General features: G+C 36.4%; 1 protein-coding gene across 11 annotated transcripts in view; it reads left to right on the top strand.

Annotated features, from left to right (window-relative positions):
- beta-Spec (spectrin beta chain) overlaps positions 1-27,082 on the top strand; it is a 238,505-nt gene that overhangs the window by 159,600 nt on the left and 51,823 nt on the right. For all 11 annotated transcript variants that reach the window (XM_081772015.1, XM_081772020.1, XM_081772023.1 and 8 more), the window contains 10 exons: positions 493-625; positions 2,016-2,134; positions 3,488-3,646; positions 7,774-7,914; positions 10,355-10,477; positions 16,285-16,485; positions 17,086-17,202; positions 20,697-20,897; positions 22,174-22,382; positions 25,023-25,227. In XM_081772015.1, coding sequence (XP_081628141.1) covers positions 493-625; positions 2,016-2,134; positions 3,488-3,646; positions 7,774-7,914; positions 10,355-10,477; positions 16,285-16,485; positions 17,086-17,202; positions 20,697-20,897; positions 22,174-22,382; positions 25,023-25,227 — 1,608 coding nt within the window. The remainder of the gene's footprint in view (positions 1-492; positions 626-2,015; positions 2,135-3,487; positions 3,647-7,773; positions 7,915-10,354; positions 10,478-16,284; positions 16,486-17,085; positions 17,203-20,696; positions 20,898-22,173; positions 22,383-25,022; positions 25,228-27,082) is intronic.

The following is a 27,082-nucleotide window of genomic DNA, read 5'->3' on the forward strand; positions in this document are numbered from 1 at the left end:
AAAATAAATGTTAGATTTCTAGTATCATGTTACAGGGTTATCATTCATTCTGAATTTCTGGGGAAAGTATTTCCTCCCCTTAAAACTTAAACTAAATCTTCTACCATTTCAGTATTGCCGTATCTACACAAAATATATAGGCTATAGTCTGTATAGAAAGAAAAAAGCTGTTATTTTAAGAAACATTCTAGAAATAGCTGTTGGAAGTAACTGAGCTGTGTGGCTTAGTACTTCCTGGTTATGATCACCACAAAGTTAAAACTGGTGACAGTATAAATGAAGTCAGTCTTTAACACTAAACTGAATAATTCTCGGAATTAACAGGTTTCCAATCGTAAAGTGGATGTCTGATTACCTTGCTACATATTTAGGTAAATGTACTTTTCTCATACTGTAGTGCCAATAAGCAGTTATTAAGGAAGTTAATACCCTCTTATACATGGAGGTAATAATAAATAAATAAAATGTTATAAATAAAACTTCACTTTTCAGGTGAACCTTGAACAAGCTGAAAACCTTATTAAACGTCACGAAGCCTTCTTGACAACAATGGAAGCCAATGATGAAAAGATCAATGCAGTTATTCAGTTCGCTGGAAGATTATGCGACGAGGGTCATTTTGCAGGTGTGTAAGGTTCTATGAATTACAAACTAAAATACTTCTTTAGAACTAAGAAAACTTAACATTGATCATTCTATATCATGCTTTACTTTTATTTACCGCTTTTAGGGGCAAAGAACCGGTCACTTTTCGTTTAACGTTATCCTCATCCTTATCTTGCGTGGTTTTCTGGATAGTGATTTTACAGTCCGCGATGGTGCAAGAATTGGTGCAAACTATGGGAGATTTTCTCCGAGCAAATACCTTGATTTTCGTACAAGTCTTTGCGGTGTGGTGGATGAGCATACCCTTGGCGATGAACCAGAGCAGGACGGTCCTCCAACAATGCAGTTCAAATGACTGAAGGGTGGAAATGCTGCTTTTGAACAGTTCTTGCTCCCTTTCTTTCTTGAATTACCCACTGACGTTTGCGTGTAATTTTGTGGTAAAGACCCAGTTTTCATACCCTGTCATCAGTCTGTCCAAAAATAGCTCATATATGAGACTGGTGAATAGGGAACGGCAGATGTCTACTCACTTCTGGTTCTGTTGAGGCGTTAAACATGAGGTACCCATTTTCTTAGTTTCGACACGTACTTAAAGTTATGCAGATGACTATGAATGGTCGAACGGGTGACATCTAGTTCTCTGGCCAGCTTTTCAACAATTTGCATTCGATTTGCCTCCACCACTATTCGCAGGGCATCATTGTCCAACAGCACAGCTCTCTCTTCTCGTCGCTTGTCGGTGAGGCCGGTTCCCCAGGCAGAATCCGTCTTTCACTTTCGCACATCCAAAGCACCTGATCATATATGACATTGATGTTTTGTGCCAGTGGGCTCGCTGTGTTAAATTTTTAACGTGTCTGTAAATTGATACCTTAAAATAGTTGAACGATTAGTATCGATTGAGTGATAAGAGCTAAAGATGTTTAAGAAATTTTGGAAAGCAAATTCCGGAAAATGTATTTTACAGTGCGAAGAAACAAATATTTTTAATAAAATAAAAAAAAAAAAAAAAAAAATCAATTGACAATAATATTATGAAATTTGAGTATATTTATAGCAGAGTAAAAAGCTTAACAGTAATAAAAACAATGAATAGCTACTGCCTCTAGTAAGAGGAGTGTCAAGAACACTTCCTTCTGGTTTGAGCACTTAAATTGAAATCAAGTATATTACACCAAATTTCAATACAAGAATTTTCAAGTAAATCTGATTCAGCACATTTGAGTCTTATTTAAGTGCACAATTTAAGTAAAATGTTGAAAACTGTTATTTTATTATCCTATATTATCACGAAGATTTTATATTATATTTGAGAAATATTTTCTTTTACTTTGATTAAACTTGGAAGTATTTCGTTGCTCTCTGTTTTATGACGATAAATTAGTTCTATTATATTTTGATTGTAGCTGATAAAGTTCATAAGAAGGCAGAGAATATAAGTGAAAGGCGGAATAACAACAGGGATAGAGCTTTGCAGCAGATGGAGAGGTTAAGAGATCAACTTCAGTTGCATCAATTCTTACAGGTAATCGCATGTTCAAAATTTTACCTTATTGAGAGGTAACTAGTTCATAGCCTTTGTGTTGAAAAGGGATTTTAAACTTAATCAAATTAAATTTTTAAATGTCTAATAACTGTTAAGTATGGAAATTAAGAGGTAGGAAATGTAAGTAAGTAAGTAAGTAAGTTAGTTAAAAGTGATTTAATAGAGATGTTAAAGTGTTTTATTTATTTCATCACAGAATAATTTTAACCAGGAATGAACAAACTTTTACTACTTTCAGTCATTAAACAATACGCCACGATACAAACATGAGAGTCTCAAAATTATATTAATAGTTACAGTGAAGCAACACAACATATCTCCAATACAAGTGAAATAATATACTGCAATAGTGTATATGTGTACCTTTGTTTCTTCACACATCAGGTTTCCTCAAGTTCTAAACTTGAAATGGATGCAAATGCCATCTTAACTTGAACTTATTTCACATTTATTCCGTTTCGTAAGGAAACTTTAAATTTGGAGAGAGATCTGGGCAACACATGCTTGTAAGCTCTAAGAAACAGAGGTTAAAAGGAATGTTTAGGTAGTCAGATCTATCCATACATCTCAAATTTCAGAGAACTTTTGAATCAGCTAACGACTGCATTTATTGTTTTCCTTTTTTCTCAGGCAAGACACTGTTTCTTGGGATTATTCAAAATGGCTGTAAAAATCAGGTTCTTTTCACAATTTTCATATTAGCAAGCGAACATAAAACTATAGAATTAATAATCAGTAAGAGAGAGGTCAATTCTGTTGATCAGAAGGAGGGGGGGGGGGTCTGGCTGGAAGTAAATAAATAAGCGGAACTGTTGTATTTTACCTGGATGTAACTGGATGACCAGGCAAACTTTATATATTTAATAATTATTCCACAAGATTTTCTTTTTCACAGTAGTTTCATTGTAAGAGAATATAATTGTTTTATTTCATGAAAGGAGACTTACAATTCTGATTGCTGAATGACAGATTATTGTATAATATTCTTTTTGACTAGTCAGCACATAACGCTTTGATAATACTATCTCACAAAGTTTTTCACGGTACTTTTACATCTGGCTACGACCCATTCAGTCTGTGATCAAACCGTAACACACGCTACATAAAATAGATTCCGATATGAAATTTGTTTACAAAGTATCTAAATATAGTCAGCTATAAAAGCGTGTAATTGCGTGAAGGTAGTTCTTGTAACAAGAAAATATATTTATATCTTAATCTTGAAAGGACAATTTCAATTAAGATTGCTGAATGGTTGATCGTTATGTAATAATAACTCTGTAAGTATTTGGAAACAATAATTCATTTGACATTATTAAAATTGTTTTCTAGGATTGCGAAGAATTGGGCGAATGGGTCCAAGAGAAGAACATCATTGCTCAAGATGAGACCTACAGAAGTGCGAAAACAGTGCATAGTAAATGGACACGTCATCAGGCATTTGAGGCTGAAATTGCTTCTAACAAGGATAGATTGTTCAGGATACAACAGGTAGCATCTTTATTCCCTATATTATACATTTTTTTTTCTGTATTATATAATATAGTCAAATCACTTCCTGTGAATTATTTACTCTGTTATCAAGCTTCTACTTTCCAAAACCATTCTAGCTTCCTAGACACATTCTCATCATAGTCTCAGTAGATGCGATTTCGTTATACACTCAGTCTTAGCGCTCTTAGTGAACTCCCAAACACACATCCCGAACCTCAAAAACAAGCACAGAATTTCTGATGAATAATTGACATTGGGAAATATCCATTATCTTCAAATCAAGGGAACTAGCTCTCTTCAACGTATTCATAGTACGCCTGGCAGAACAAATACTCCGCTTATTACACTTTCTTCCTCTGAGTTCAGTTCCACACGAGAATGGCAAACATGTACATTTGTAGAGGCAAACAAATTGCAACGTTAAGAAATAAATTTAAAATACTTTGTTCACTGGTAAAACCAAATACATGCTGCTAAATAAGGAATTTTTAATTAAGCCATTATCAGCTTTTTTAGCTTATAGACCACAGTGTAACCAATTATCGTAGCGAAAAACCAGAAAGTGACCAAAAAGTGACAGGTCATGTTTACCATCCTCGTATAGATTTAATTTGCTTGCGTATACAGATGTACAGCCTTGTTCAAAAAATTTTGGCCACCCACCTTGGACTAGAAAAGGTAGTAGTTTGGAAAAGTATGTAAGAAATTCTAATACTTTGGCTGTAAACAAAGATCTCAGTTGGCCAAAGAAAATCATCAATATTTGCTTGATTTAATTCTAACTGTAGGGAAGAGTGCAGAGCGTTTCAAATAGAGGTGGGTGACCACATTTTTTGAACAGGATTGTAGATAGGTTTTGCCACTCTTGTATAGAATTCATGGCCGCAGTGGCTCAATGGTAGAGAGTTCACATTTCGTGTGGGGTCCGTAGTTCGATCTCAGCTCGCACAAAGTAGACTTTGTGGTGGACAAATTCCGTATGCGTGGATTTTCTCGGCGTTTCCTCCCTTAAAAGTAAATGAAACTTGTATAATCCACACTCACCACTTGGTCTATCCACACTCACCACTTCATCTAGACCAAATCTTAAACTGTCTTCTGAAGACAGTCAACCTTCAGCCTTCAATCCTCCACATTGAAAGACTCACATTTAAGGAATACCAGAAACCCAGATATAAAACCTGTTCAATGTTCGATACACATTTCATTTTCAAATATCTCACCACAAAGATAACTTATCATTCGTTTAGTTGCGATTCTTCTAACTTAATCTATATTCTTCAATGCACCCACTATCCAGCAGTTCGCATTAGCAAAACTTTTTAACTCCTCTTTTGGATTTGAATCTACACTCAACTGATCTTTCTGTAGCACCCAAATTTTCCATTTAGCTGTTTCAGAGAATAACTTATCAAAGCAGTAGTACTTTTGACCATACCATTCGCATAAGAATCCTCAAAATCTCTACTTTATTTAATAGGTTCGTATTAAATAAAGTTAAATTGCATGTACTTAAACACCCTTTTATTTATTTATTCTAATATTATGTTTCGCCAATTCATTGTTGCCATCCTTAGCATAGATCCTTTCAAGAAAATCTTACTAGAAGAAAGCTACGAGGGAGGAGTCCGAAAATAAGTTTCTCCAGGCGACTGAGGACAGACGTGGGGATGCAAGACCAAAAATAGCATGTGACATTAAGGATCAGACGTACCTTTGTTTTTCCACATAAGTACCACGTACATTGAGAGATTTGTCATACCGGTCTATAAGCTTCAAAAACCCTTCCTGGGGAAATTCAGGGCTCTGCATATGGGAGAAGCGTCGAACAGCTTCTATGACTACCATTGCTTCCAAAGCGCTTGCCGCCGAGTCTTTTTCAAAGCCGGAAGTAGATGGAAGTCACTGGGTGCGCGTTCAACCGTTGTCTCGTTTCCCCCATTGTTTGCTTTTTTGGGGGAAAACGAGATAGAAAACTTATTTTCGGACTTCCCCTCGTATTAATACAATACTGTATTTTTAAGAAAAAATTCAGTAAGTATCGTCAAAATTCTCTCCCCAGGTTATTCAGTTTTCACAGAGAGATGGAAAGACGCAGTACTATTCTGCCCCCTCCCCCCATAGTCTTAACCGTCTGTAATACTCTGCCGTACTCCAGCCCCCTTTTTGCCAGCTTACTATCATTAGTAGTAGTAACAGTATTTATATTACTTTTTTTTGTGTTAATTTTCATTTTCAATCCTTTTTCTCTACATTATGTATGTTCTTTTTCATAACTTATTTCTTTTGCTTTTTTGCATTGGTACCGATCTACAAGTTCCGTTAGTTTATTTTCCTCTACTAAACTCTCACTTACAGCGTAGTAGCACTATAACGTAGTAACATACGATGCTGTATTCCAGTATGGCAACACTTCAGTGCTTTAACACCTTTTTCTCTGATCTTTAATTTTTCTTCCGTTTCTTCCTGCTCTGCTTGAAGTTTCAGCAAAAGTGTTCACAATGTATTTTACTTCTTTCAGTATTGTTTTCACTTATCTTCTTATACTTTATTGTATATACAGATGGTGATCAGAAAAATGGAAACACCTGAACGAAATTGCAACTTACCAGATTAATATGGTGTCGGGCCACCTTTTGCTTTCAGAACAGCCTTGATGCGACGTGGGATGGAGGCATAGAGGTCGTGAATGGTACTAAGTGGAATTTTACACCATTCCTCGTGCAGGGCATCGGCCAGTTCTGTGAGAGAGGTTGGAGGTGGAAATCGTCGCGTTTCCAAGACGGACCACAGATGTTCAATTATGTTGAGATCTGGGGATTGGGCGGGCCAGGGGAGGTGTTGAACTTCATCCCGATGTTCCTCAAACCACGCTGCAACAATGCCAGCTGTGTGAATGGGTGCATTATCATCCTGGAAGATGGCGTCATTGTCCGGGAACAACATCCGGACCATAGGATGCAAGTGGTCTCCTAAAATTGCGACATAATCGTTGGCAGTGATTCGTCCGCTAAGTGTGACCACAGGACCCAATGAAAACCATGATATTGCGGCCCACAGCATCACCGAGCCGCCGCCATGTTTCACAGTTGGGCGGAGACACTGCAGATCATAAGCTTCTTTGGGCGTTCTCCACACACAAACACGGCCCGTGGTTGGGAATAGGGTGAAGGATGACTCATCCGACCATATCACACGTTTCCAGTCCTCAACGGTCCAAGTTGCATGGTCGCGGCACCATTTGCGGCGTGCGAAAGCGTTATGGTTCCTGATGAGCGGTTTGGCCCGTGCAACACGACTCCGTAAGTTCATGTCATGTAATTCGCAGCGGACTGTGATTGTCGAAATAGGGTAGGGGAGGTGCTGATTGATTTCCTCCGTCACTTGCTCCGCAGTGGCACGACGGTTCTGCGTGACAATGCGCTTTAATACCCGGCGTGACCTGTCACTTATGATTTTCTTCCGCCCACTGTTCCGCTTCCCCGATGTGGTTTTCCCGTGTGTTGTGTAGGCCGTTATCACCTTCGACACTGTCCCACGCGACACACCTAACACAATAGACACACCTAACACAATAGCCACTGCCGTCACACTCACTCCACATAACCGCGCACCAACAATTTGCCCTCTTTGAAAATCTGAGAGTTCCACTGCGCCTGACGTAGTATGGAGACCGACCTAATACACTACCACCAGCGGTCCGGCGCTGCGGGGGCCACGACACCACTGCCAACCCATACATCTGACGTGTTGCCAACTACAGGTGTTTCCATTTTTCGGATCATCATCTGTATATAACCCAAATATAAAATTAATTTCCGCTTTGGGGTTCCTTTGGTTTAGCCAATATATTTTCTAAAGCAGTTAGTTATATATTTAAAAAAATGGTGTGTAATCCTTACAAATATCAGTAGAAGTTTCTTAAGCATATATAATTTTCGTTTTATATATATATATTAATTTGCTAGAAACCACAGTATAGTGAAGGGGTTCTTAATCCACAATTTTATTAACAGAAGGATGGTAGTTTAACATAATCAAAATTATACGCTGAATATATTAAAAAAAAAAAAAATGTAGCAAATATAATACTGAATATTATAGCATTTTCGTCTTATTTTTAGGCTAGTGACGAGATCATGAAAGAGAAGCCTGAACTGGGTGATGTAATTATGCCAAAGATTATGGAGATAAGTTCGCAGTTCGATGACCTTGAACGCACTACCAAAGAAAAGGGCGAGAGATTGTTCGATGCTAACAGACAGGTAATTTCATTTATATATATATATATATATATATATATATATATATATATATATATATATATATATATTAAATCTGAAAATTCAACTAAAATATATATGGAAGAAAATAGTACCTAAGTGACTTAAATTGGTTTTGTATTATACTATGGCCGCTATGTCTCTGGTTCTGACAGTTCTGCACGTGGAAAAACAATGTTACCAATTTGTTGTAGGTTTAACCGCACACGCTAAGAATAAACAGAAAAAGCAAGCAAATACAACCGACATGAATTGCTTAATAAATGCTGAATTTTCATGGATTTCTAAAACCTTTTATGTAAGGAAACAAAATAAAAATAGCCAGAATTAAACATAAAGTAATCGAGTAAACTGACATATCTTCGCTGCCTACATGTATTCGTCACTATCGATAGGTTGAACTCCACAATTTTGAAATAATTTGTCAGAGTTAACTGCCGAAATTTCTTCTTTATCGTCACTGTCGTCGCTGCTATCGTCACCATCACCCAACGTTATGATTAAATCTTCTACAGTTTGTTTGAAGACACGTTCAGCTTTCCAAGCTTGCTGCACAATTTTCCACGTATGCTCAACGGCGTTTTTGCAATTATTGGGGGACACTTTCTCGATCGCCTCTATTACTAAATTTTTCACGTCACTTACACGAAATGTTTTATTATGTTCAGCCACATAACTTTTAACTTGAACCCAAATTAACTCAATTGGGTTAAAATGGCAATGATATGGTAGAAGTCGAATAACTGTATACCTGTGGGCCTCAGCAATTCCATCGATTTCATATGATGGCTGTCTTGGCTTACAGATTTTTAGTAATGCTATTAATTCGGCTTTTCTCATATCTACTGATACTCCAGGAACATTATTTTTTTCAAGCTACCTTATCATGTCCTCCTTTACGCTGTGCGTATTTGGAGGCTTATTCGTTTGAACAGAATGATAAGCCGCGTTATCAAGCACGATTACGGAATTCTCGTTGATATTTGGAAGTAAACTATTAACAAACCAGTCTTTGAAAGTTGTGGAATTCATTTCCTTGTGATAATCACGAGTGCTCTTTGATTTAAAAAGCAACATTGCCTCAGGTACAAATCCGTGCACAGTCTCGGCATGATGCAAAATAAGTCTACTTCCCTTGCCAATAGGTGTCTTCATTGTCCCTTCGGATGTATCGTCTGTCCACGCACTGCTTCTCATGTGTCCTGCATTTACCCATGTTTCGTCTAGTCATACTAAATTTTCCGAGTTCATTTTGATCATCACTCTTAGAAATTTGCACCGAGCCGCAACAATATAGTTTCTTTCCATAAGAACTTTTCTTCTAGAGAATTTCTTCCACCTAAAACCAATTTGCCTTAACACAACACTCAAGCTTGTTTTCCCTCCCTCGAAAAGCCCTGCTCTCAAGGACTTGAGTAGCTTACTGCGAGTCGGGAATTCTTTCCTTATATAATATTGATAAATGTGTTGCCTTATTGCGTCATTCTAGAAACGATCTAGAGATTTTTTTTTTTTAACTTTTTGGGAGTAACCAAAACTGCCGAAGGAGAATTCAGTTCTTCGGGACATTTTTCTTTTGTTATGTTCTTAACAGTAGACTTTCCCACACGAAGGGCGTCAGCCAGTGTGCCCACCACCCTTGTCACAGGAAGAAGAGGGCCACCATTATCGCGCTCTTTCTCGAAATATTCATGAAGTCTGTATATCAATTCTCGGCTTTGTCCTTTATACACTCCTATTTTCTTTGGCTTCGGTTCTGAAGAACTAGCCATTGTCACTACGTAATTACAACAATATTCTTAACAACAAAACACACACACACACACACAAATCGTAATAACCAAACACAATCTCAAAGTACTTTTCACTCAACTATGCACAAACAAAAGGAAGAATATGAAGCGGCAACAACGTTTAGTTTCCATGTCAGAGCGGTGACAGCTCGGTCACTCATTGGACCTTATGGGGGTGTATCAGTGTAGTATCAACCCTCTCTTTCTTTTTCGCATAGCTGTCAGAGCCAGAGATACAGCGGCCCTAGTATAGTATTCAAAGAATTAAAAAGAATACAAAAAATTTTGATATTCTGTTTAACTTCTTATGATAGATTTTAGTCGTGAACAACATGTGATTAATAAAAATCTAAGTTTTTAACCAAGTATTACTTGCATAAGTGAAATAATTTAATAAAATGTGAATTTCAGTTGACTGTTAGAAGATTGTTTAGCAAATCTTATTGGAAAATCTTTTGTAATCAGCTTTTTATGATTGAAGTTTTAGGGATATTTAGCAAATCTTATTGGAAAATCTTTTGTAATCAGCTTTTTATGATTGAAGTTTTAGGGATAAACAACAAATTTTGTGTCTCGCAAGAAATATAGTAAAGTTTAGTTATTGATATTATGAAACACTAAATTTTTAGGTCCTTTACGAGCAAAGCTGTGATGATATCGACTCCTGGATGAATGATTTGGAGAAACAGATTGAAACTGGAGATACTGGTGTTGACTTGGCGTCAGTCAATATTCTGATGCAGAAACAGCAGGCAAGTAATTTTACTTTTTCAATTGTGATTGGCGATGGTTAGCATTACAAAAATATAATTAGTTTCTGTTTATAAAATATGTTTATTCTAGTAATTTCAAACTTCAGATTCAAACAGAAACTGCATGGTTAATTAATAGCTATCGTACTGGATATAACTAGCATTTATTATTTGGAAATTATTTGTGAGGTTTTCGCAGCATAACGTGAGGTCGAGTAATGGTTTAATCGACCATGGTATTTTTTAATTTCAAGTGTGGATATGCGAAAAAGCCAGCTTTTTTGTATTTTTTTTCCCCTTAAAAATTGTTTTTCTGGGAAAATAGCTGAAATTTTTGCTTTTTTTTGACTTTCCATGACTTCGTTCAAGTACCACTTTTGTTTTCCTGTAGTGGATTCTACAATTTAGAAAGTGCGTTTACAACATCTGGTACTTATCATGTTCAGTCCGAAGCTGGCTAAGTTTTACTGTTTGCCTAAATTCAGTTTGGTAAGCAAGGAAAACTTACCATAAATGAAGGAACTGATATAAAACCATTTTTGTTCTGTTACAAAATCTTACATCTTGTTATCCGTCCGGGGCACATTTTACCTTGAGCTTGAGAGAGTTCAGTTTACAAAATTAATGGAATAAACGGCTAATTAATGGCATTGAGTAAGTTCAACATTATTATTTGCAGAATTATTTCTTTCTTTACTGTTACATCGTGTCAAGATTTTTGAAGTAAGAAACTTGTACATAGCGTTTTAAAGGTCCTCTCACATTTTAGCAGCCTAAATAAATGTACAATTAAATTTTAGTTTATTCATAAATTTTAAACTATAATTATTTAGGTTTATATGAAAAATGCATGTTTATAGTAACATGCAGAAACGTATGGAAAGTATTTTTTCTTTCCGACAGACTTGTAAGGATTCATTTGAGATGCATATGATAGCGCATATTAGTGCATGGCCCTGTCCATTTCAATTCAGGCAGATTTTAGAAAATCTGTCAGGGTAATGTCACAGATATTCATTATACTGTAATATAATGTTCTAGATACAAAATGATGAGACCCATATTTTTTTGTTTCGGAGAAAAAAAAATGTTGAGCCGACTTAGGCTGCTTCAAAGTTCGAGGGCCATTTTGTCATAAGTTTTGGGGCCAAAAAATATAAATGCCTGTTTCTCAGAAACTATGAAAGATATTTTAGTCGGTTTTTTTGTATTTGAAAGGTAATGGAAAGGCCTTTCAAATGCATGTATAACAAACCTCATATCCAGCGTTTGGGATGTGCTATTAATGAAAATACAGAAAAATAGCCCCCTTTTGGAGCCCCAAAATCTCGAAAAGGCCACCCTCAAAAATTATGTAATTTGCAGGATAGTTACAGCAATACCTCACGTTGCACATCTATAAATTACAGAGGGTGTATATTCCTGGTTTCAATTTTACAAATGATCTGCGTAAGCAAATTTACAAGCTGAAAACGTGATCCTCACATTTGATGTGCAAGATAGACAATATGAACTAGCAGTATCGGTATTTCATATATGTGTTCTGTGCATGAAAGCTTCCTCTACACTGACTGTTTCAGTATCACGGATAGCATGAAGTCTTCCAGATTGTCCAAGAGGATGTGGTGGAGAAAGACCTTGCAGAATATTTCGCAAAGGTATGACGCACTGATGTTCATGTTGCTGAATTCTACGAGGGTCACTACGAAAGTTTTGAGATACGCATTGTTGTGGCACAGTATTTGAATTCCAACAATTGCGTTCGGTAGTGGTATCCAGAGCGAAGAAGCGAAGCAAGTTTCAACTCGCCTCGCTTATCGGCATGGCCGTATCTCCTTCACTTGTTTGTTGATGTGAGCAATAATCGGCTGTCTAGAATGGAGCTCGAAAGGGAACATTTTCGGGCATTGATCCTTTACGGTTTCAAAAGTGGAACACAAAGCCTTGACCATTTACAGGGGGCATTTGGGGAACTTGCTCCTTCCCGTGCTGCAATTTTTCGGTGGTTTGGTGAATTCAGAAGAGGCCAGGCATCGCTTAAAGATGAAGAGTGAGCTGGACGTCCGGCAACAGCTGTGTCAGATGAAAACATTGCCGCTGTGGAACAAATGATTCGAGAAAATCCTCGAACAACTTTCAAGGACATTGAATCTACAGTGAACATTGGATCGCCAGCAGTAACAAAAATTCTTCATGATCATCTTCGGCTCAGAAAGGTTTCATCTCGTTGTGTGTCTCACACTTTGACTGAACAGCAGAAGCGCATGCGTGTGGAATGGTGTGAAGAAATGCTTGCAATATTTGATAGAGGCAATTCTCGACGCGTCTCTGACATTGTTACTGGTGATGAGACGTGGATCTATTAATTTGACCCTGAAAATAAACGCCAGTTTACAGTTTGGATCTTTCCAGACGAAAATCCACCCACGGAAATGAAGCGACGGCGAAGTGTGGGGAAGAAGATGGTCGCAACTTTCTTCTCCAAATCTGGCCATGTTGCAACTGTTTTGCTTGAAGAACAAAGGACTGTTACTGCTCAGTGGCACACCACTGTATGCCTAACAAAAGTGTTCCAGAAGTTTCGGGAACGGTGTCCAAGAACTGGATTGCGTGGGATCCTGCTTCACAATGACAACGCGTCCGCACACACGGCCAACATCACAATTCAGTTTTTAGAATCTACGGAGGTCAAAATTATGGCTCATCCGCCGTATAGCCCTGACCTGGCCCCGTGTGATTTTTTCTGTTCTCTAGGATCAAAGATCGCATACGTGGCAAGAGATTTTGCAGCCCTGAAGAAGCTGTACTGGCTTACGAGAATGAACTTTCAACACTTGAAGAAAAAGACTGGCAACACTGCTTCCAAAAGTGGTTTTCAGGATGCAAAAGTGTGTACAGTATAATGGTGAATACTTTGAGAAATGTAAGTGTTAAATTGATTTTAAGTATGTAAGTTATTTCACATCTCCAAACTTTCGTAGTGATCTTCGTATCAGGAAATTTATAGCCCTTTGCGGGTCCATGTGGAAGCATAAAATTTACATGCACTTCCTGTGTCTCGAAGTAAATTGCATTTGTTTTTGCAACCCAACAGCAGTCATCATAATAACAGCCAGAAACGTTCCCACCTTGACGTCGCGAAGTCGACAGTGCCGCACAACACAAGTGCTCTTGCCAATAGTAATTTTCACCTGTTGTTTCTCATGATGGGCAGTTCTTGCAACGGAAACCACAACATCATCGTCAGTTCCCTCTGCATGCCATACATGACTTTTTAAAAATCATTTTCACTGGCGGAACATGTTCCCACTCTATGTGTTTTTCGTCACGGAATGTTTGAATGTCTGCAAATGGAATGTAGAGCAGTGTAATACCTGATGTATATGTCTGAACAACAGTCTGAAATTCTGCTGCAGTCTGAATGCACTTCATATGCCCAGATGATAAATTGTTTCGTGTACCAAGGTGTTTAACTGTACCGCCAACACCGTCACATGCTGATTTTCCATGCCCAGTGGCTGTGAAAATCCATTTCCTGATTGGAATGTTGAATGTTCCAAGTTCATGGAGTTGGTAACGATTTTTAAAGTGACTTGCAGCTCCATCTGATATAACCGTTTGTGCTGCAATTGCACCTCCATTCTCAGTAATGCAACTAATGATTTTCTTAATAGCCAGAAGAGCATGCGCAGTCATGGGTGCTGTCATCACTGACAATAGCAAAACATTTTGTACAGTCTCCCTTATATGCTACTGCAGTGAATATAGACACCTGGTCGGTTTTCCAGTGGTAGCTTTGAATGTCATTTTGTAGGAGAACTGCCCAATTTTCAGTGAAATCTACATGAAGCACTACGTGTTGACTGTCTCTCTTTGCTCTGTTTTTTCCTTCTGTCACTGCTTTTCTTTGAATGTCTTTCACATGCAAGTGTTGAATAGCTTTGACTGTCCATTTAGCAATGTCGCGAATGAACAGACCTACTGGAACTGTCTTTTTGATTAGGTCCCCATTCTCCCAGATTGCAAACGATATATCTTCACTGTCCTCTTCATCAGGTAATCCCAAAGACTCTAACGTGATTCCAGCACTCCTGGGACATTCGCCACATTCACCAAGAAACCACAATTATTTTTCCACCAACTAGCATGATACATAAGCATCTATGATTGTTTTTCGTTATGGGTTCTTATAATCTATATAATGCTGTTCTTTACGTTTTGTTTGGTTTGAATTTACACTTCGGGTATTGTTTATCCATTAACAATCTGCTGCAATCGCGTGCTGACAAATTGTGATTCTGTTTACGTTTCAGCTTGTAAATGTACTCATGCAAATCGTTTGTAAAATTGAAACCAGGAATATACACCCTCTGTAATTTATAGATGTGCAACGTGAGGTATTGCTGTAACTATCCTGCAAATTACATAATTTTTGAGAGTGGCTTTTTCGAGATTTTGGGGCTCCAAAAGAGGGCTATTTTTCTGTATTTTCATTAATAGCACATCCCAAACGCTGCATATGAGGTTTGTTATACATGCATTTGAAAGGCCTTTCCATTACCTTTCAAATACAAAAAACCCGACTAAAATATCTTTCATAGTTCCTGAGAAACAGGCATTTATATTTTTTGGCACCAAAACTTATGACAAAATGGCCCTCGAACTTTGAAGCAGCCTAAGTCGGCTCAACATTTTTTTTCTCCGAAACAAAAAAATATGGGTCTCATAATTTTGTATCTAGAACATTATATTTCAGTATGATGGATATTTGTGACATCATCTTGACACCCCCTGCCTGTCTGCATTTAAAATCCACCGCATATTTTGAGTGAATTTTGATGTGTATGCATATTTCGTAAACTTCGAACGATACTGCACATTTCCAAATTTTACTGCTGTATATTAGCATATTTCAGAGTATATCACAAGAAAATATGTTATATTTAAAGTAAACTGAATCACTTTGTATACGCAGATGTAGAATGAAATTTGTCTTCCGAAGAAAGAAAGAAGAAGAAAAAAAAACGTTGAATTTGTTGCTCACAACCCTAGTTAAATTCACTTTCGATTGCAACAGAGGTCATTAAGGTAAAATATTTTTGTAAGAAATTGAAATTTTATTTTCCTAGTGTGCATATTTTAGAGCATATTTTTGACATTTTTCGTGCCTATTTGCGTGCATGGAAATCCGCAAATATATCTTCGAGTTTGTGCATGGAAATCCGGGCTCTAATAATTATGTTTCAGGAAATCTGTTACATTTTCAGAACAGTCATTGCAAACACTTGAACTTTTTAGTAAAACATTTTTATCGTTGGACGTTAATGTAATAGCTATATAAACAATCCGTTGGAACTAGAAAATCCATTGCGTCTACAGATTTGCACTTTTTCTTCCCTATCGAATGACCGATTTTGTTTGATTCTTAATTTTCAAGATTTTATGTTCAGAATATAGTAATTAAACTTTTTTGTGTTATAATGATACAACAAAGGCGGAACGTACTGTTCTCTCTCCACTAAAATTGAAATATTTTGAAGTTCAAAATTTTTCAAGCAAAAACCCGCCGTGTAAAAGTCAGTTTTCGTTCTTTCTTCGAAGAAAGCAGTTTTTTTTTTTCGCTCGAGCTCTTTTTATTTTTTTGAAATTAATCTTCCAGACATTAGGACTATTCTCTCCAAGAACTTACATAACATACTACATTTTAGATACATACTTCCATCGTATACATATGCATTTACATGTAATACTAGTTGTCATTTATTTCAAAGCTCTCTAGTATTTACACGCTTTCATTTTCGTTTCAGATGATTGAAACACAGATGGCTGTGAAGGCAAAACAGGTATGCGAATTAGAAACTCAGGCTGAGTATCTTGAACGCATGCAGCCTGAGAAAACTGATGAAATCAAGATCAAGAAGGCCCAGGTTGAATCCAGATTTGAACAACTCAAAGCACCTCTTCTGGAAAGACAGTATCAATTGGCCAAGAAAAAGGAAGCCTTCCAAGTAAGTTACAAGTTTGTGACCTTTTATAATACGTATAGGGCTATACGTATGTCCCATTTTTTTCAATTTTCCATTTCAAATATCCGCAGTGATATCTTCAGCATAGTATATTATTATAGCTTGGCACTAATGAGTTGATGTTTGAGACGCTGAAACTGTTGAAAGTTATATAAACTAACACAATGCTGTATTGATACTTGCATACAACAGTTGATCAAGAGTGATTAGTTTCTAGCTGCTGCTTTCGATATTTTATTATGTGATTTGTTATGATATATTCAGCTATAATTCCGATTCATCTAACGATAAAGTAATTCTTGTATGGCTACAATACAGAAATAGTCATGGAATTGGATACAGCGTGATATGATTAAATGTTGGGTACTTGAGAAACTAGTTATTATTAATTTTCTAAAATTCATGTGTGAACAAGCATGACTTACAATTGGGAGTTGCGATAATAATTCTCATAAGTAATTTTTTAGGTATTGTATTTCCCAGAACATTCTAATCTTACTGTATAGGCTTGTCGTAGAGATATTAAAATTTTTATGTGTAATACTAACAAGATGAGTTTTACGAGCTGTCGTCATTTTTCAGTTCAAGAGAGATGTGGAGGATGAAAAATTATGGATTAGCGAGAAAATGCCACAGGCTACCTCAACTGACTATGGCAACAGTCTGTTTAATGTTCATATGCTGAAGAAGAAGAATCAGGTAAGAGTATTCGTGTATTATAAAATACGTAGATATATCTTCAATAGATCCATGTTCTTCACCTTCCTATTCTGTTGTATCCTTAATTTGCTCGTGTTACCACTGGAGAGAAACAGTCTAAAATACTAGAACTTCAGGATAGGCCCTCAGTTGCAAGAATCATGAAAATTACACATACCTGTGACATGGATCTATCTATTACTGTAAATATAATTTTATCAGATCAGTTACCTTGCGCCTGTTGTTTTTTGTGATAATATTTTTTACCTCTTATTTATGTGATTTTTTTCCCTCCCGAGCTTTACGTATAAAACTACTAACATACGAGTAATTTTTGATTAGGGATACCAGTGTTGTATTTGCCGCAAATGAGCGAGCCTAGCGTGGTAAGGGAGCGTAAGGGCTACTGCTGCAATGTATCTAACCTTCTTTCAAGGTGTTGCAATTAGCTTCATTTGTTTTCGTGTATTAGGAAGTGTTATTATACAGAGTGGCACACGAACAGTTAACGAATTTGAAACTTAAATTGCAGTTATTTTCAAAAATGACATGTGCATATCAACACCTACATAATAGTGTGTCCATGGGAAGTTTATCACTGTATCACATGTTCAGTATGGCTCTTGTTTCAACGCGGGTGGTGCGCGTTTCATACCACTCTGCGGCACGTATCAGCGTGAATGCTATCACACAGTTGAACTATCAGACTTAGCATTTCAATAATGTTTACTGGCTTTATCGTGGAAAGCCTTTCCTTTAAATAGTTCCACAAAAAAAAAAAAAAAAAAAAAAAAAAAAGGGCGGCCAAAGGAAACCTTCATTATCTCGGGTCGGAATCGATTGGAAATCACATGATCATCAGAAACTGCGTTCAAGAAATCTAAATACATTAGCGATGTGAGGGTTTGAAATTGCATAAGCCATTGAGTGTATCGGAAGATCAGTTAAGAGTAACAGAGGTACAAAAGCATTTCGAAACATATCCAAATATCGCTGAGAGATAACTATATCGTCAAGACATTGGCCTATACGGTAAGTTCATCTCAATGTTAGCTTTTCTCGTGCATAATGTGTATGTAGTTGTTCTTTTCCCCAAAATGGGATATTTTGTTTATTAAACAGTCCTAATGATATGAAAATAGGGCTTGTCTGAAAATCATGTCTTGGTAAAGAACATAATATTTTACTTCCGACCATTGTGCAGATTGCTGCGTTTTCCACTTGTCAGGTTCGAATAACTTGTTTAATACAGTAATTTTATATGGATACATCATGGGATCACTGTGTAGCATTCTTTGAACTGAACGACGAGGTATGTTCATTTCCTGTAAAGCACATTGTGTGGGCAAAGTGTCATGGCAACTGGAAGAGGCAGACCGTGCAGCGAAAGCTGCTATGCATAAAGGAAGGGAGCTCCCCCTTCCCATACTCAGCACGGACTTGCGTTCGCCATTCACTGCTCAGTTCCATCAGCGCTGACAACTTAAATGGTACCAGATGTCGAGATCACCAGCTCAAGAGCTTCTCAACAAGAGGAATGAATTCTAACTGGGCTTCGCAACGGATTGCGCTTAACACATGGATTTCTACTTCGTGGCGACGATCCACGATTGCGCGCATTTTGTGGAGCTAGAAAAGTATTCTACATCTGCTTGTGGATTGTCCTTAAAAGCTTCGAGCTGACTTTGCCTTACCGACAATGCTCGAAGGTCACCACCAAACGATCTCTCAGGTTTTATTTTCTTTGTCGCCTCCATGACCTACTTGCATTATGATTGTTCTAGTATTTATACTTAACTCATTTCCAACTACCTCCCTTGTGTTTGCCTCCTTTCTATTGTCAGTAAATGTGTTCTAAGTTGTCGCTTTTAATTCGGGTTTCATTCAGCTTTGCAAAACAGGTCATCCCATAAATGGTAGGATTGTTGATGATTTATAGATGAATTTGGGACCAGTACTTTAGAGAATAAAACTGTATCTCGTATTAAATGTTAGTTGAAATTAAATCATTGAATTTGTTTTTTCTAAATTTATGCCTTTGGTTGGCCACTAATGTCTTAAGGTCCAGCAAGGGAAAATCAGACATTTTCAATCGAAAATTATGAATCTTTTGGGAAGGAGGAGAAATATTTCCCTTTAAATACTATTTCTTCAGCTCTTATTATCGGAGAAGAAATTCCTCTTGGACCCCCTCTAAATTTATCTGTGATTTTAGTACTTACGTAACAAAGAACTCACACTTAATATCTATTTCCGCACTCAATGTAATTTTAAATTTATTAGAGGCCATTCATATATTACGTAGCGCTATTTTTGACTAATTTTTACCCCTCCTCCTTGTCATACTTCGTAACGCACGGCCGAATCTCCCTCCCCTTGTCACGTAAAGTTTTGATTTTTTTCACCAATTTTGTTTATTTTGGGGATTATTACATTAAAAAACTAATTTTAATGGCAGAACTTCGTATTACAAAGTATTCGTCACCAGTCATGCTGTTGTCTAGTAGAGTTTTCGAATTCCTTCTGCATATATCATTTTATATGGGTTATATGTTCGAAATACCCCTTCCCTCCCAAGAAAGAAAAAAAAAAAATAGAATTATTTACTTCTCTAGTTATAAAAAAGAATAGAACTGAATAAAATTATTTGTTTAAAAGATTGCATATAAACCTGAGAATAAATATAAAAATTACAGAAAGAAAATGCATTTCGTAACGAAGGTTTATTTGTCGATCTCTCTGGATGGAGTACTTGTAACATCATTCTATAGAACATCTTTGTAATGACATTGAGAACGTACATTAATAAATTTGCCACCCACTTCTCTCTTGTCCATAGATGTCATTTAAACTAAATATTTTTTTGTCCAGTTGGAATCCATATTTGAAACCAAAGTAATGAAGTATCCTCTCACGATTTCGAGAGTATGGACGTTAAGAGATGGATGGCCCTTGAAAAATAAATAACAAGATAGTACTTTTGTTTCAGATTCACATCCCACTTTCTAATCTCAAAAGAAAGTTTGGTGTCCAAGCGTTTTACTTTTATTTTCAAGAATGAACTTTTAAGTACTGTCAATAAGGGAGTAACTGTATCTAGAATTATATTGAGAAGGAAGTTGTTAGGATATTTTTTGTGTGTGTGTGTGTGTGTAAATTTTTATAGAAACATGTATACATTCCACGAGTTTGTAATTAAAACAAACTAACTTACTATAACTAATTAATTTACTAATTAACTCACTGATTCACTCACTTTACGGTAACGTATGCCAGAAGTTCTGGATAGAAAGTTCTGTATATGAACCTAATGTATTACAGAAAGCGAAGCGCACATGATCCACAACTTCCTTGATTTCCAGTTCTTCATGTAACGAATATCATAAATATGATCTCTAAAATCAGAGCATTCATTTTTTTTTAAGTACAGTGATTATTTATGTCTGCATTTTTTAAATTGTTCACTAATAATACATATGTTAATTTGTTTTCAGTCATTACGTACGGAGATTGATAACCATGAACCAAGAATCCTTCTTGTATGTAGCAATGGTCAGAAGTTAGTTGACGAAGGGCATGAAGCTGCTCCAGAGTTCTGTCAGTTGATAGAAGAACTACAGCAACAATGGCAACAACTGAAGGACGCCGTAGAGAACCGCAAGAACAAATTATTGCAATCAGAGAGAGCGCAACAGGTAAGGGGACAATGCAAACTTAATTGATCGATAACTAAATAAATGCTCCACAGGGTTTGAATTATCGTATGGGATGGCTGAATGTTAAACATCAAAGGAAAGAAAGGGATGCGAAACCCTGTTTTCATTCGAAGTAGAGAGCTCCTCCGTGGCTAAGCGGTTAGCGTACGCGCCTCTGGCGCGGGAGACCCGGGTTCGATTCCCGGCGGGAGCTCATGTGGTTCGGATTCCACGTTAATCAGTAGGTCCCAGTTTCATATACCCTCGCTGCTGAAAAGGGACGTTAAACTCAAAATCACTCACTCATTCAAAGTAGATAGTTTTAGAGAGAAAGAGAGAGAGAAAGAGAAAAAGAGAGAGAGAGAAAGAGAAAGAGAGAGAGAGAGAGAGAGAGAGAGAGAGAGAGAGAGAGTCTTCTTTACGAAAGATAAATTACAAGAACTTAACACAGTACTTGATAACTAAGATCTAACAACAAAATTCTCTCTCCTTTATGGAGGCTAGTATATATTAGGTAAGCTATTTCCATGTAATTTTCTCGTAGTTCCTTTCAGGTATACCGAGTTAGCGTATATAAATTTTTTTCTTATTAGCGATCGGAAAATCCTAGTTTCCAAGTTCATGCGATTCTGATTTTTTTTTTTATTTTTTATTTATTTATTTATTTATTTATTTTTTTCGCCCCCTCAAGTGCAAATGCTAAGATGGTACGTTGAAACATGAGTGGATTCTAACTAGGTAAACAGTAAGTGTTCAAGTTACATGGTGCTAAGATGAACTGCACTTCAGAAACTTCGACAACATCATTGTGCCATCCTCGACGTCCCCAAGGCTCTGTTACGGAATGTCATCAACCCCATTGGCACACCAGTCTTTTGTAGTTTACGTCATTGTTTTGTACACCAATTCTGAGACCGTTACAGAGCTTGGTTGAGGCCTCTGAAACCTCCATTTGCAAGAGTATTTCGGTCTTGAGTAAGATACTGAAGAATATTTTATGAAAAAATGAAAAAAACTGCCTGCTTGTTACGATAAAACTTACATATAAAGTGTTTTACTGCACTTTGCCATTAGCGAAAGCAACTACTGCAATTACTTAAACAAGCATTCTTGGAAGAAAAACAGGCTAGACAGTCTATTTCGAGTCGTGTACATTGATTTCCATCTTCCTTTTACTGAAAAAATGTTATTAAAAACAAAGCATCAATATAATATTAATTTTTGAGTATTATGAGGAGTTTTAAATTGCTGAATTTTTACGTTATCCATTTTTCAGTACTTCTTTGATGCAAGTGAAGCTGAATCGTGGATGAGCGAACAGGAGCTTTATATGATGGTGGAAGACAGAGGCAAGGATGAGATTTCTGCACAGAATCTAATGAAAAAACACGAGAGTCTGGAATTGGCCGTTGAAGATTATGCTGAGACAATAAGACAATTAGGAGAGACAGCCAGACAGTTGATCAGTGAAGAACATCCTGACAGGTAAATATCAGTTAACTTCAGTGTTCCGTTAAATATCAAAAGAAACATATCCTTCTGAATAAACATGATTTCCTTGCAAGTGACACTTACTTGTCACTTGCTGGTTTTTATGTTCAAATAATGTTTTAAATTTAAATATTGTTTTATATCAGTATATTGGTATTGATTTATATATATTTTTATTATTATTATTATTATTATTAGGTTAAGAAATCCAGATCTGAGCATTGGGTGAGTAATTATTATTATTATTATTATTATTATTATTATTATTATTATTATTATTATTAATTGTATGTAAATGTAATTGTTGTATTTACTGTGTATATTTATATTATTTCTATTTTCAGCTATTACATAAAAAATACCTCTAGTAAAAAGAATAGTTATATAGCAACTCTGTTTCAGGAAATAACAGTCAGTTTCAAAGCATTCAGAGAAAGCTTTTTTTTTTTTTTTTTTTTTTTTTTTTTTTTTTTTTTTTTTTTTTTTGGTAGGAGAATCCTCCTCCCCACCGCTCGTTTTTTCTACATAGCTTATGATACGATAGCTTTCCTATATAAACGGAAGATTTTTACAGGGAAGAGATCAATTGACCGTCAGTCTTTGGGGAGACTTCGGACAGTCTCCAAAATGTAGTCTATAGGACGGACTCTGCTCGGTGAGCCGAGTGGGAGCTTTTTTCTCCCCGTATGACTTCAAGTAAAGAGAGAGGGGGCGGGAGTATTACGGAGGTCTTGCTTGGACTCGTTAGGTTCTCCGAGTCTTAAATAGGGTAGAAGACATGAGTTATATTAGATCTACCTTGCAGTAAGTTTTCATTTTAAAGGGACTTCTTTCTTGGACTAAAATGAGGTCCTATGAGAAGAGATATAGAAAAATAATTCTTATACTAATTCAAGAAACAGATTTTTGCTAGGGAATTAGACCCTGTAGAATAGGGACAGGATTTGATCCTTGAAATGCTACATTCCATATTTAGGTGGATATGGCATTTAGATTAACTGCCCTGATATTAGAATTTTTGAGTACGTATTCAAATCTGAAGCTGTATACGGCTTTGGTCGGTTATAAAGTAATTTGTTCCTCTTGCAGGACACATTAGGTTTTTATGAATACTCTGAACACAGATTCCTGGGTTCGATCGCTCGAAGTGGACTTGTGAGAGGCTACTGATGGAGTTTTTAGATTTTTCTTTTGAATCACATCTCCTATTTCAGGGAGTATGGTTCTTATCTAACTTCTTATCTAACCTTTACCTGCCAGATCTATTTAAGGATCTTTCGCTACTATAAGGCAAACTCGTTCTCCTTTCCTACCTATCCCTATAATAAGTATTTAGATAGATACCCTTCTAGTTCGTCTTTTATTTAAGTGAGTACACGAAATAGGGTCGTAGGCCAGGGCTTTTGATGTAGTGAGTCAGTGCCCTTTATAAGTTAAGGTTGACAGAGGACGCTTTTAGTGAGGGCTAACACTTCTGTCTGCCACAGGCACGTAATTAGAGAAACCTTCTCTTAATAAAGTTTACTAAAATTAGAGAATAATTAAGGAATTAGAAAAGAGAATACCCAACAGGTACTCATGCACTTTTAAAGAAAGATATTTCATAGAATTATCAACTCTTTTGATAGAGGAAACTCATGTATTATGATTTCATATGTAGATAAGGTTCTGAGTTATAAACCTGTTTATTAAGTTAATTACCCTAGACATTACTTATTTTCTTTTAAGATACGAGCTTGAATATAATTCATTATATTCTACATCTATTTTTTAAAGTTTGTCGAAAAATTTGTCCATTAGAAACTGAAAGAGTACGCACAGGCTGACAGATTCAGTATTACCATACAAAAAAGTAACTATAAGTTTTTTTCCCGACAAACATCCTCTTTAAAAAAAAAAAAAATGTCAGGTAAGTGGTAGATTTGACTTCAAATAAGCTGTAAACTGTTAGTGAAATAGGCTAAAATCGGAGGAAAGTCGTTTGGAGGGGAAAAAAATCTACTCTACGTATAAGCAGTTCTGGCATGAAGTCGCTCACTCACTTTTGTGTGTGTGTGTGTGTGTGTGTGTGTGTGCGTGTGTGTGTGCGTGTGTGTGCGTGTGCGTGTGTGTGCGTGTGTATATATATATATAACATTTAGATCTTGTGGCAAAATTGAGTATAACATTTAGAAGGTTTTCAGTTATGTATATATTAAGTGCATGCGTGTCTGCAATAGTTAAATTCTATGTGACATTCTTACTACCGTGTTGGCGAATGATACACGAATAGTATTTGTAGTTCATCGACGTGATTATTTCGTAAAAGATACAGTTCCTTTGCAATTATTTTGTTTCTTAAAAATTATGTATTTTTATTTGATCGTAAATGCGCAATTCTTTCATGCTAAATGTTTTACTCCCGTTAATCGGAAACAAAAATAAGAAAAGTGCTCACCTTGTGCCTCCTTATGTATTACTGTAATTGAATATTTCTTTTCTCTTTGGCATGTCATCAGCGTAATTCTTATTACTGTACCAGCATATCGTACTTTTACATTCCGTATTGTGTTTTCTTTAAAGAACAATTAGTGCAATGCTTTCACTTAACATGTATAATTATGAGGTTTTTTTTTCCTTCTTTCTTTCTTTCAGTGATCAAATAGCTGTGAAGCAATCCCAGGTCGATAAGTTGTATGCTGGACTGAAAGATCTAGCTCAAGAGAGGCGTGCTAAGTTGGATGAAGCACTACAGCTCTTCATGCTGAATCGCGAAGTTGACGATCTTGAACAGTGGATAGCTGAACGAGAAGTGGTTGCTGGATCTCATGAATTAGGCCAAGATTATGATCATGTAACCGTAAGTTAATTTTCCATTGCTTTCCAAATCTTCCCATTAGTTAATCGAAATCCTATGATGATATGTATTAGTAGCTTAAGATTTCAGTAGCTTTTTACTACATGTTTAAGGGCTTAATTGACAAAGTATTTGACACATAATTTGTGTTAGGAAGTATGATGATTTGGAGAAGTCAGCGGTCATTGACTTTGTCCTAGTCACACAACTACGGTAAAGCGTGAAAATATAAATTTCACCAAAAGTTTCGAATATTATGAATAAAACTACGTAATAATACATTTTGACTGTAAAAACAAATTTACACCTGATATTCAATTGTAAAAATTAAGTGTTCAGTCGCCCTTATATAAACACGAAGTAACGAATGAAAGAGCGCTCGGGGAAAACTGTTGCTGATGTTTGCATTATGCCTTAGTTTAATTTTCCGATTAGGTCCCGTTATGTGTTTTGCTGTAATAAGCTTCAAGTTGAGTTAATTTGTTCATCAGATTGTCTTACAGGCATTTATTTCATTTAATCTTTCGGTTGCCAAACGTTTTTTCTCATTCTCCTCTTCCGTTGAATCACTGTGTTCGTTTATTCAAATGAATTTCTATCACCCACAAAAAGAATGTGTGAAAGAAAGCCCGGGTGGCTTAGTGGTGGAGCGTTTACCTCTGGCGCGTGGGGTCCGTGGTTCAATCCCAGTTCTCGCCAAGTAAGCTTTGTAGTGGACAAACACCGTATGCATGGGTTATTCTCAGAGTTCTCCCACTTTCTTCATTTCCATTTCATTTATTTCTTATCGTCACAGTCTCCTTTCAACTACACGGCATAACTGTGGGCCTTAAACCTGAAAGATTTCATTCCATTACGTAGAAACGACTTTGTTATTGCATTAATAATGTATATTTGAGGTAATCGTATCGTTACATCCTCAGTAGCAGCATTACCAGTTGGGTGAAATTATTTCACGGGCCATATCTTGGTTGAAGGAGGCAGACTACTGAAGTAAACTCTGATTTTATCTGCGGTAAAGCTTTCTATCTATGTATCTCTTTCACCGATGTGGGTTTAAATGGAATTAGTTTACTTTACTATGTGTGTCCTCTTCATGATATTGTGTATCCTAATATGGCATCCCTGTGACTATTATATTGATAACGTTCATAGGCGAAACCCTTGTTTCGGGAGTTCAGAAGGAAGTAAACTGTTAAAACAGGCCGGTTAGAGTTTTCACATACGTTCAGATCAGTTTATTTCCAAATTTTGTAATTAATTCATAACAATACAATGATAACTTTGTGCCTGTTTTGTCAGTTTTTATCTACTTAGATCCATTCAATATAATACTGCACTTCGGATTCCATTTATAATTGGGTTCAGCTGGTTGCTTTAATTACTATTTTGTTCTTTCTCTTCCTGTATTTCACTGAATGAATCAATCATATTTCCTCTTTCTATTGCAATGCGCAAAATGCATATGGTATTATATGAGAGAGAAATCTAAAATACTATAGGTAGTTTTTATAAATTTTCTGTACAGCTGTTGTTTAGACACAAATGGTTTCAACAGTTTTACCCGTGTCCACATTTTGTTACTATAGAAAGAATTCGAAACATCGTGTAAATGTTCACTTATTTACTGATGGGAGAAGATTCTTTTGTATGTCTTTTTAGACTTCCAAATTATGTTGTGCATAAGTGTCAGAAGTCATATATAACAGCTATGTCCGTCCGTCCATTTTTCGATAGGTATCAGAGCAAAAACTGTAAGAGCTGGAGCGATAAACAATGTGTTGCAATCGATTCAGCGCTCCAAGAATAGGTTCGATCTTCTCCCATAACCTTCTAATCAAACCGAAAGTGATAGAAA

The sequence above is a fragment of the Thermobia domestica genome, chromosome 9 (genome assembly GCF_964235325.1).
Source record: "Thermobia domestica chromosome 9, izTheDome1.hap1.1, whole genome shotgun sequence".
NCBI classification, from domain to species: Eukaryota; Metazoa; Arthropoda; class Insecta; order Zygentoma; family Lepismatidae; genus Thermobia; species Thermobia domestica.